Below are 12393 nucleotides of genomic sequence, written 5' to 3' on the forward strand. Positions count from 1 at the left end.
TGCCCCTCCCCTGCTCACACTCTGTCTCTCTCAAAAATAAATAAATATTTCCAAGGTCATTGGAATACCAAACCAAGACACTATATTTCTTTATCCAGGTAAGTCTTTAAATGCCAAAAGCACAACTCCCAAACGTCAGCCATGGGGTCCCATGCCCTCCAAGGAGGAAATGCCACCTGTGACAAGCAGTTTATCCGTCTTCATCAGGGGACAGTCACAGGAAGACGGCCAGTGACACAGCAGGGTCAATTTCACAGTGACTGTGACATATTCTTAAACACCTGATAAGCCATAGGTGGCTCAAACAGAAGCACAGAAAGCAAGAACCCTGGGTTCTCATCCCCAAGCTACTTATTAGAATCATGCACGAAATGTTAACACCAATCCACATAAAGAGGAAAAGGAAGTGGCCTTAGGGGCAACAAACAAAACACTTCAAAGTACCGGGAAAGGTGAGTTCTTGCTCACATGATTTCAGTGCATTTGGGGACATGCAACGGTGCCGAATGGTGTGTGCTGTCAGTCATGAGGTTTCCCAGACTCACCTGTTAGAACCTTGCAGAGCTGCCCAGGTATCGGGGTCTCGGTGGAGGGGCTGGGTGTCAAGGACCATTTGCGCCTGACCAGGTGCTCTCGTCCGCTGAGTGGGCCCCGAGAGCTGTTGAGTGGCTGGATTAGCACCTGCTCCTGCCCAAGCTGGATGAGGCCAACCTGCCCAGAAAGAGGGAAACGGGACATGAGTCAGCCTCGTTCACACACACCCACGACGCCAACAACCCGAGGGCAGCAAAGCCACCTGGCTATGGCCTGGTCCCCATGTCTGGGCTTTGGCTCTGCAGGTTGCTCCGATTTGCCGAGCCCAAGAATGAGCTTTTGTGTGACTTGAAACATCCCACCCAGTGGCTGTGTTTGGGGAGGGGTGGTGCAGGGGGTGCAGAGATATATACCACAGCACCCACTTTCCAGGTTCACTTTCAAAAGAAATGTATTACTTTATTATTAATAAAAAGAAACTTCCTTTTAAAAATTATTCCTTAAATCATCCTCCAAAAGCCCACTTGAGGAAGCAATACCAAAACTGTTGGGAATGAATGACGGTTACATCCTTAATGGGAAAAACTGCAGCTTATTCCCGGGGATATTTAGAATTAAAGAGGATGGCTGGGGTGCCTGGGTGGCTCAGTTGGTGAAGCATCCGACTCTTGATTTCGGCTCAGGGCATGATCTCACGGTTCGTGAGTTCAAGCCCCACATCGGGCTCTGCACTGACAGTGCTGAGTCTGCTTGGGATTCTCTCTGTCCCTCTCTCTGCCCCTTACTCCACTTGCGTGCTCTCTCGAAAGAAAGAAAGAAAAAGAAAGAAAGAAAGAAAGAGAGAGAGAGAGAGAGAGAGAGAGAGAAAGAGAGAAAGAGAGAAAGAAAGAAAGAGAGAAAGAAAGAGAGAAAAAGAGAAAGAAAGAAAGAAAGAAAGAAAGAAAGAAAGAAAGAAAGAAAGAAAGAAAGAAGGAAAGAAAGAAAAAAGGGAGTCAGTCCTGTGGTAGGAATAGCTTTGTGATAGGGGTTTCGTACATTTTGTTCAGAACTTGCAGTGTTTGGGACGCCTGGGTGGCTCAGCTGGTTAAGCATCTGACTTTGGCTCAGGTCATGATCTTGAGGTTTGTGACTTTGAGCCCTGCATCAGGCTCTGTGCTGACAGCTCAGAGCCTGGAGCCTGCTTCAAATTCTGTGTCTCCTTTTCTCTTTGCCCCTTCCCTGCTTGGGCTCTGTCTCTCTCACTCTCAAAACTAACTAACTAACTAACTAACTAACTAACTAACTAACTAACTAAATAAATAAATAAATAAATAAATAAATAAATAAATGAACTTGCAGTGCTTAAGAGAACTTGACAGTGTCCAATGAATTAGATTTGTGATTCTAGTTTAAAGTCGATAATCCCAAGCAGGCTCCACGCTGTCAGTGCAGAGCCGAACGCTGGGCTCAATCTCACCAACCATGAGATCACAATCTGACCCGAAATCAGGAGTTGGACATTTAACCAACTGAGCCACCTAGGTGCCCCTAAATAGGACGTGATTTGTAAACTGAAAGGAAAATTTAAGACCTAGGATTTTTAGTTTGCTGCTTTAACAGAGTGAATACTAATTCTGAAATAAATATATACAGTACAGAGAACTTTCCTATCCCTTGGAACCAATGCTGATGGCATGAAACCAGTTTGTGCTCCTTCCCTGGGATACTAGCTGCTATCTTCCCTTCTGAGGTGTCAATAAAGCAAGGTAAACCCCCACAAGAAACCCGACTGGGTCAGGGCTGGAGAAGGACCCATGTTTGCACACTGGTCTGTACAGTGCCCGGTGCCTCCTCTGAGTGGATGCCCAAGACCATCTTGGCTAACCAGATTCAGTAGATCAAGCAGATCAGTCTTAGGCTGAAATGAGCATCATCTCTTCTCTCTCTTCTATGCTATTCTCCAAAGGCCAAGTCATACTGAACCAGGGGCTCTCAAACTCCAGCTGCACATGAAAATCACCTGGACGTCTTGGTAGGCCTTGAGAATGTGCATTTCTAAGTAGTCCCCACGTGATACTCACCCCACCAGGCCAGGGACCAGGCTTTGAGAAGCATTGCTCTCCCTCCCAGCCAGTCCTCTGGTCTCAAGGACAGAGCTCCCTCAAGCCAAATGGTAGAATTCCTTTACGTTCTGAAAGGATGCCTGGATACCAAGCCTCTCTGCAAGTATATCAGATCAGCGAGTAAGATCGCCTACAACTTTGAGCCCCCAAAACACAGGGGGAGACCGTACTTACAGCTCTACACAGATCTCAAGGTTTCCATTTCATTAGAACTTCTTCCAAGAACAACTCTGAGATTTTACTGCCCAAATAAAACTGTCTTAAAGTGGCACTGTGTGACCTGCAGGGAAGCACGGCCTTCTTCCCTCTCCTTTGAAGTTAAAACTTGAATTTGTTCACGAAGATACTTTGGGGAGACTGAAGCGGATGCAGAAGGTGGCTGTGGGGGCATCCAGGGCTCCACTGCAGCTACAACTAAAGAAAGCCTCAACGCAGAACACACACCTCCGTGACCGTGGCAAACACTTCCATGTGTCGAAATAAAGTTGGCAGGGATGGCCCAGCACGTGGGATGAGCCCCACATGGAAGGAGCCCTGTGCTCTCTGGAGGATGTGCTCAACCTGGACTCTTCCTGAAATGCTCTGGCTTTGGGAGGCCACAGGCCCCCTTGAGACTAGCACTTTCAGGGCCAGTTTCCAGACCAGTCTAGTGTTTGCATTCATAAGCTAGTGTAAAAGGCCAGTTAGCAGGGGCATCCGGGTGGCTCAGTCAGTTAAGCGTCGGACTCTTGATTTCAGCTCAGGTCATGATCTCACAGTCTATGAGTTTGAGGCCCACAATGGGCTCTGCACTGACAGCACGGAGCCTGCTTAGGATTCTCTTTCTCTCTCTCTCTCTCTCTCTCTCTCTCCCTCTCTCTCTCTCAAAATAAATTAAAAAAAAAAAAAGGCAGCTAGCAGGTAGTTCTAATGCAATACAAGAATACAGCATGGCCCATTGGTGAGGAAGCCGGCAGGTACATACACACAAGCATAATCTAGCCCCTTGCAGCTCTGCCTCAGCAGGTCTTGTTTGGAGGGGCCCACATGCTGGTTCCTACCCCTTCAAGGGAGGAAATGGGAACACTGGTAAGATGGTTATGTGGCCTGATGGACTGCATCCTCCCTGGCGGCTACTTACCCGCCTGGGACCTGACTTGCAAGCAGAGATGTGGCCTGGACCAGCACCCAGGAGGGAAGGAGCCGGGCACAAGGATGGACATTGCCCTGCCCCTCCCCCAGTCTCACAGTCTGTCACTAGGCTCCCTGAAATGTCTCTTAATGCTCATCCTGCCATCACATTACCAATGATAAAACGTTCTGCTGAAAAGTGCCGCTTATGCCCCTACTCACACGCAATCTAGGCCCAGGGCAAATACTGGTCAGCCCTCTTTATCTTCTCCTGACCTTCCCACTTCCTCCTTTCTTCCTCCCAAAGCCCTCCCTCCTCCCTGGCACTCTGTGTTGCAGCCCACTGCCCACTGTGTTATGGGGCATTTGTCACAACCTAATCGTTTGTTCCTCTGAGACAGGATCACAGTTATTCCTCCTTTATTTTTCCAGTGTCTGCCACCTAACAGTTCCTCAAGAAAATGTGAGTGGAGTGGAACAGAATCAAATGGGCTGGACCGGCATGAACTTTCTGTAGTCTCCTTAACTCAGTGATTCTCATCCCCGGCTACACACTGGAGTTGTTTGGCAAACTTTGGAAACTCCTGATGCCCAGCACCCACTCCAGGCCAACTGAATCCGAATCCCCGGGGGGGTGGAGTTCCAGCACTGGTATTCAGAGCTTGCCAGGAGATTTCAAAGTATAGCCAGGGCTGAAAACCATTGGGCTAGCTTTTTTTTTTTTTATGTTTTTATTTTATTTTTGAGAGAGAGACAGAATGTGAGCAAGGGGAGGGGCAGAGAGAGGGAGACCCAGAATCTGAGCTGTCAGCACAGAGCCCAACACAGGGCTCGAACCCACAAACCATGAGATCATAACCTGAGTTGAAGTCAGATGCCTAACCTACTGAGCCACCCAAGTGCCCCTCCCCCACCCCACATTGTGCTAGCTTTTAAATGGGTGCCAGCAATGCACTTGGTTTAGTTGTCTGGAGGCAGCCCGGATTTAAACTGCCTGCATGAACCTGGACCTTCCTCTGACCATGGGGCTCTGCCCCCTGGCTTCTAGCCCACTGCTGCCCTGTGGCCCCAGAAACTGGGCAGAGCTGCTTAGATTTCATTAACCCTCTGGTCGCCATCTGTGCTGAGAGGTGAGACACAGGGATATTCCTCCAAGGCCAAGGAAACAGCAGTTATGAGCCTGATGAAAGAGGCCTGCGGACTTCATCTGAAGAGGCACCACAGTAAAGGAATGCCTGTAGCAGAAAGGACTGGAAGCCCTGGGGCTGCCTGGTTTTAAAGGATACAATGACCCTCCATGAAACAGTGTTCTTAAAAGAGAAATCTAAAGTTTTCTAAGATGTGGTATCCCACCAAAGAAATGTGTGTCAAATAAAATGCCATCAGGTATAACCTGATATTATAACAGTTCAGAGTGGCTCCTTCTCAATTCTCTTTGTTCTGATGCTTGCTTTGAAGGGTTTCTGCACTGTGTTAGGAGAGCGTTATAAATCAGGTGTCATGAACCCCACCCCACCCTCCGAAGCAGAACTGCCTCTCCTTGCAGCGTGGAAAATGCACGAAGAACACACGGGTTTTCATCATCTGCTAACATCAGCACAACTTCTCAGCATCACGTAGAAAATTAAGATCATGCAAAAAAAACAAAAAAACAAAAAACAAAAAGTGTGTCCCATGGATGCTCTAGAACCAAAGCACACACCTGTCTGAGGGGAGGACGCCACGTGACTGCAGGCCTTGCTGTCCCATAAAGACCCCACTGGAACTTTGGTACCTGGGGAGCCCTCCGAGCTCTTTCGTCAGGAGGCTGTGGCTCCTTGGTTAGCTGGTGTGGGTCTTAGGTCGCCGCCTCCCCATCGATGGGCTAGCGTGGGTGGTTTGAGAGTATGAAGCAAATGGGGTTGTTAGTTTGCCTCTTGCGTGAGCAAGTCTGCTTCCAAGAAGGAAAAAGAATCCTGTGACCTCGGGGCTGCCTGTACCTGCCTCCAACTTTCTGGGGGGGGGGGGGTGCTCAGAGGAGCTCCTGCGGAAGAGGGGCTCCCCAACCGCCCCCCATCGAGTCCCACTGCCTCTCTCCTGGAGTGCCAACCAGAGCCCCCTTTCAAAGTCCAGCCGCTGCCTCTGTAAATGCCAGGTCCCTAAGCTGATTCTTGGTCTTCCTTCTGAAGCCAGCTTCCCCCGCCTTAACATGGGCCAGTCACTGCCAGGCTCTCCCTCTTTCTGATCCCTAGAGTCAGTCACAAAGACTCAGCTCTTCTTCAGAATCTCTCCTGCATAATCTTCCTTCCCATCTCCACCACCCAAGGCTTAAGATTGTCTCCTCGGGCCTCTGAATGCTCTCCAACTCCAGTGCCCCCTCCACACTATCACCAGGGACTGCAGTCAATAGCCAGAAATTGCTTCTAGGCTGGTGATCCTCAAAATGTGGTCCCAAACCAACAACAGCACTTGGGAATATGTTAGAAATTCAAGCTCTCGGGCCCACCCAGACAGGCTGGATCAGGAGTGCTGGCGGTGGGGCCCAGCCACCAGGGTAACAAATCCTCCAGGGAAGGTGGATTCCAGCTCAAAGCTGAGAACCACTGCTCTAGGATAAATTCCAAATGCCTTAGGTTGGTACCCAGGGCCCCCGCCTGGTCTAAGCCACACACCTGTCTGTTCAGCTCATCTCTTACCATCACCTTAAATTACCACTCCCACCCCCATTCCGCAGCTGCTTCATGGGCCCCTGATCTGGCGAAGAACCTGGCTTTGGAGGCTTTGGGGTCTCTCCACCCTCTTAGAACCTGAGCCCACCCCCTTTGCTCCAATCCTGCTTCTCCCTGAAGACCCCACCCCACCCTTCTGCCACCATGCAGGCTCCAGTACACCTTCCTTCCTGGGCGTACCTGGACTGCCTTCTGAGACAGGGCCCACCTTGTATTCCTCTCTGAGCCCCCGCAAAGTGTCCTACACAGGGCAGGTGTGTGATAATGATCTGTTCATTTAGGCAACAGTGTTGACTGACTGGTTGATTTATAACTGGAAAAGTCTGGGCCCCGTAGGGCAACAGAAGAAACCTGTTTTTAATGCCTTCATGTGCCAGGCCCTCTCCCTAAATGATTTCACAGACTCGATCTTACTTCATTCTATCAACAGCCACACAAGGCTGATGTTATTTACCCGTCATCTTGGCTGCAGGCGGGAACGTTCAGAGGAGGTGGCTCACTTAGGATCACAGCCCCAAACGGCCGTGCAGCCTCATTTCCTAAAGAACAAGAACGTGACCGTGCATCTGTGTGCAGAGGCGTGCTGGGGGAAAGGATAGCCAGTGACTCTGCATGGTTCCCTCCGACGTACTGACTGCAAAAACATCCCCCGCTGCACACGTCCCAAACCAGGCAGCTGTAGCATTTCAAAGCTCAGGAAATAAGCCCCAAGAATGCAATCAGTCTAGGACCTCTTTGGTTTATCATCTCATCTTGCACTTCTTTCTCTTAAGATGTTGCCAACTAAACAAAAGTTCAGATGGGGAAATCTAGTTACGTGCCGTCAGTAGGACACTGGGGAGGGTTACGCGGCCTAGGTGATCCCCGTGAGCAGTGAGCGTAGAAAGTCACCATGAGGTCACATGACCATTCTTCAGAGGAAGAGGTGGAATGCCCCAGAATCCTCCGATTCAATGTCTTCCCTTCAAATCCTTCATGCCTCCCAAATTTCGCACGATCTTTTCCCTTATTTTCCTTACCTTCCCTAACAGCCACTCAACTGTTGTCTTTTCACAACACTTTAAAAATTTGTATGGGGCGCCTGGGTGGCGCAGTCGGTTAAGCGTCCGACTTCAGCCAGGTCACGATCTCGTGGTCCGTGAGTTCGAGCCCCGCGTCAGGCTCTGGGCTGATGGCTCAGAGCCTGGAGCCTGTTTCCGATTCTGTGTCTCCTTCTCTCTCTCTGCCCCTCCCCCGTTCATGCTCTGTCTCTCTCTGTCCCAAAAATAAATAAACGTTGAAAAAAAAAAATTAAAAAAAAAATTTGTATGCATTTTCCAGATACATTTATGCTGTATGTGATAAGTTCTTCAGTAATCTTAGCTGATGAATCACTTGGGACGCTGTGCTCTCCCCACACCTGTACCAATAGGATGATGTCGGACACTGTATTCTGTGCTATTTGCTCCCTTCCGAATGGTCTCCATACAACTTTTGCCACGGCGGATTCCTATTCGGCTGTATGCAATCAAGTGGTGCTGTATCAAAAAGCTGGGCAATTTTATAATCAATCAAAATAGAGTCTGAGAACTCTAAAGGGAGAGGCAGCCACCTCCCACACCTGCCCCTTCATCAGAGGAGTCACGCAAACGCAGGCTGCTTTCTTGAGAATGGAGTCCCCAACTCTTCCGAGCCACCTGCTCACTGACTGGCTGACCACAGCCCCACTCTGTTCTTATCTGTCTAGCTCGTGGAACAGAGAAGAACATTCTTGCAATGCTTTCACGGAGATCATAAATGATGTGCTACCAAAACAGCCCCCTGCGCTGCGATCAAGCGGGCCAGCCAGAGCCAGGTTGAGCTGGGCCATCAGGTCAACCCCAGTGACCAACCGGGATGAAAGAGACTCCAAGCAAGGGTTCTGTGGAGTATGGCTGTGACTCCAGAGAAAGCAGGAACATCCCTGACCTCTCTGTCCCTCTGGGGTGGCCTGGAAAATGGGCATGGCTTCTTAAAGTCCCACAGCCCAGAGCTCCTGGATGTCCTGTCTGATCTCAATATTTCTCTCACAGCACGCCACAGGCAGGTCACAGCTTCAGCCCAGAAGCGATGGACAGATTCAGGTGGCTGGACTCCCCTGAGCTTACATCCATTAAGGAAGAAAGGCCACCACTCAGCAGCCCAAACCCTCTGGCAGGCACCTCCCCTGTTCTCTGTCCTCATGTGTCCTCCCCTTCATTCACTCATTTCAGACAAGGAACACAGCCTTTCCAAAGACTGACACTCATTCTATCCCTTAAAGTTCCATCTCGGCGGCCTGCTCGGGTGAAGTTTAACCTGATTCCAATTCCGCTGGCCTTCTATGAGCTGGTCTGATTCCCAGGAGGCAGCTGATCCAAACTTACATAAACTCTCTGGGGGTGGAAATACCTTCCTCACATGCCCAAAGTTCACTGCTTTGAAATCATACGGTTATAGAAACCCTTCCAAAAACTTACGTGATGTCTAAGGACTCCCTGAAATGTAAATAAAATGAAGAAGCATAAACAAAAAACAATTAATACTTGTACCTATGGTCTTTGAAGAGCCAAGAAGCACAGCCTGCATGGCTTCTCAAGATAAGACAGAGACAGGGAGAACATCACAGGGCCCACGCCTCTGCCCACAGTCCAAAGAAGGAGGGGCAAAATGGAGCAGGAGCTTTGCGCTTCATGCCCCATAAACAAGCAATTATCTATTCTAATCATGCATCTCCTTCCCTTAAACCGATAACAAACATCTCGGAAGACAGCACAGATGCCACGCAGAGGGGAACAGAACATTCCCCCGCCTGTGCACCAAACACTCCACACTAAGCCATTTGGGAGATGTTTAACGCGTCAGGACTTAATTACTACTCAACGTCGAATAAAGTTTTATTGAATACAGCCACGTCCATCTGTTTATTTACCGTCTATGGCTGCGTTTGCGCTAAAAGGACACTGTGGACTTAACCATGACAGAGACCATATGGCCCAAAAGGCCTAAAATATTGACGATTTGGTCTGTTACAGAAAACGTTTGCCAGCCCTGGGGCTCTACATGATCTTTAGATACAAAGAAGCTATGGAATGCTCCCATCTGTGGACATCAAAAATCTCCTACTTGAGGGGTGCCTGGGTGGCTGAGTTGGTTATCTCGTGGTTTGTGAGTTCGAGCCCCGTGTGAGTCTCTGTGCTGACAGCTCAGAGCCTGGAGCCTGCTTCGGATTCTCTGTCCCCGTCTCTCTCTGCTCCTCCCTTGCTCGAGCTCTCTCTCTCTCTCAAAATAATAAACATTAAAAACATTTTTTTTTTAAATCTTCTACTTGCAATAGCTCCTCTCCCACACCTTGTTGCATCCTGTCCTGACGAGCACACCACACACACCACAATCCCCACTTCTCAGTGCTTCCACCAGGGTCGACAGTGACTCACACAACATTGCCACCCACCTGAACTGCCTCAAGTGCACGTGAGCACCAAAATCAAAGCAAGCTAGAGTGCGATGCAAACGTGGTTAGCCTGAGATCCTGCTGCTCTCTTTTCCCAACATGTCTCCAGGGCTACCCCGCAACCAAGGGGCCCGCTCCAAGTCACCACGCTGCCGTCTCTTCCTTCCTGCCTCCAGCCTTCCTCCGTAGAGTGTACTTGGGAAGAAGTGTCCCACATCCAGCTCATACGAACAGGATGAACACAGCAGACTAAACAACAGAGGCGTCTGCTCACGCAGGAATTTTAGAATCTCAAGTCTTAGAGGTGCACCGGCGGCTGGCATACGCTGAACTCAGCCTCTTGGCGGGGTTCCTTTATCTAAAGCACAGCGCCCTCACATGGTGCTGAAGGGAAGGACAGCCTTCCCGAACACCGGAGGACTGAAGTGAACCCTCTCTGGCAGCTCAGATGCCACCTGTGAGAGGGCCCAGCTTTCAACTCTGTGAGGATTTGGAATCCACGGTATCCAGATTTCCACCCTCAGCCCCTTCACAGATAGCTCCTCGCTGGAAACTTTACACCAAGAAGTATAAACTCTGACCTCTAGAGAAACTCACTAAACCACAGCAAATGGGATTCAGATGTTTCCATGTACAGTACAGTGATGTGACCTAGACTTTAAACACTTTGGCAAAAACAGGAAAAATGATGTGGGCCTTCCAGTCCCTCCCAGAACATGATACAGCCTTGACCCGAGTCCTACGGTGATCTGAGACTTTCTCACTCCTACTTAAGACTCCTCACCCACAGCCCACATTTTCTGCCCCCTGTTCCACATTAGCTCCTAACAGACTCCCTCCACGGTCCGTTTTCCTTGTTTAACCAAAGACGCCAATTTCTCCCAGGCCAGCAAAAAGCAGATCATGCTGATCAGGACTCAGAAAAGTCTTTCAAGGAGAATCAGTGAAAGCCAATCCTAGGAAATTACCCCCAGAGTTCCTCTACAGGGCTGGGAAGAAAGCAGAAGTCTTACATAAAGACTTGGACCCCCAGGCTCTCTGGCTCTGCTGCAGATTCTGGAGGACTTGTTGCATACTGTGTGGGGGAAGGGCTAGAGAATTCTAGACAGTGGAGCAAGATAAGGCAAAGGTGGGGGAAGCCGTCTCTTCTGCCAAGGAAGAACAGACGCAAAAGAATAGCAGGCGCTGCATCCCCAGAGGCCGATCATGACAGGAGATAGAGAAACAACTTGTGCATTTCATGCTCTGAGCCGATACCAAGCTTTGTGGTGGGGCAGCCCATCTGCCAGCCATGTGCACTCCTAGGGGGCACAATGGAGGAGCTGAGAAGCATTTGGCTGGGCACCAGCATGCAGTGAGCAAGCGGGAGCACAAGCGGGGCAGAGGTGCACAAGAACGTCCCCGGCCCCTCTGAGCACTGTCACAGTGCCTCAAATGTAGCAAAGCAGGGTCCCTAGGATGGGGTAGCTACTGCCACAGCAAGGGCGCTTCTGGGGACTGGAAGGGGGTCTTCTCACCAATGGTAAGCACCCCTCAGGCCTGGCTGAGGGTGGCTGCTTGTGGTATAAGGGAACAAGGGTATGAACACTCCCTCTCTTGGTTCTCACGTTTCAGCTAAGAAGAGAAGTGTAGTGACCTGGCAGGGGACCCCTCCAAACTTTCCTTCTCTGGGTAAACACTCAAAAGGACAGAAGGAAGGTGAATGAGTGCTCACTACCCTACCCCCACATCCAAGAAGAGATGCGATATACACCTAAAGTGTTCCCCAGGAGGCGCACACATACACACCTGTGCAGATGGACATCAATAGTGTTCTCTCTACACCTGGGTGAAATGCGCCTCTCAGTCCAGAGGCCTGACAGGTTTCTTCTCCACCGCACCGGTGCTTCCCTGGGCGGACTGCTGCATACCCTCTTATGCAACCCCCGAACAGTGCAGTCCCTGTGCACTTCAGAGGTTCACTACCTGGCTACTGGATCAATACTGGATCTAACTATCCAGAAGAAGGCACTGGATAATTAGACGCTTCCCTTCTCAACCCCTTTGCTCAGACACCCTCCGAAAGGTCAGGGCGGGAAGAGGTGAGGTTCCCTTCGGACGGCAGGAGAGCACCCCTGGAGGCTGAACTTCCCGCCGAGGCACCCCCACTTCATCCCAACCTCCCCCAGGGACCACCCCTGGATCCATGACAGAAAGACGCGCAGACCCGCAGGGGGCGCGGTCAGTACCAGGCCGCCGCCGGCGCCGCAGGCGCTGAGCGAGACGAGGGAACCGGGGTGGCCGAGCACGCGGCCCGAGTAGAAGCACAGCTCGGCGGGGCGTCCGCGGCGCCCCGCCGCGCCGGCCTCCTCCACCTCGAAGCCCCGGGACAGGAAACGCAGGTCGTGGCGAAGCTGCAGGTACAGGTCGCGCCCGAAGGCCGGCAGGTGCAGCAGCAGGGCGCGCTCGCCGGGCCGGACTCGCAGGGCGGCCGGGGGCGCGCGGGGGC

The 12393-nt window shown here is 50.7% G+C and overlaps 1 protein-coding gene across 1 annotated transcript in view; it reads right to left on the reverse strand.

Annotated features, from left to right (window-relative positions):
- Positions 1-12393, reverse strand: part of ADAMTS17 (ADAM metallopeptidase with thrombospondin type 1 motif 17) — a 345055-nt gene that overhangs the window by 331600 nt on the left and 1062 nt on the right. The window contains exons 3-4 of the mRNA XM_040493411.1: positions 12134-12391; positions 546-711 (exon numbers count right to left, since the gene is read on the reverse strand). Coding sequence (XP_040349345.1) covers positions 546-711; positions 12134-12391 — 424 coding nt within the window. The remainder of the gene's footprint in view (positions 1-545; positions 712-12133; positions 12392-12393) is intronic.

The sequence above is a fragment of the Herpailurus yagouaroundi genome, unplaced genomic scaffold (assembly GCF_014898765.1).
Source record: "Herpailurus yagouaroundi ecotype Mexico unplaced genomic scaffold, PumYag 185, whole genome shotgun sequence".
NCBI lineage: Eukaryota > Metazoa > Chordata > Mammalia > Carnivora > Felidae > Herpailurus > Herpailurus yagouaroundi.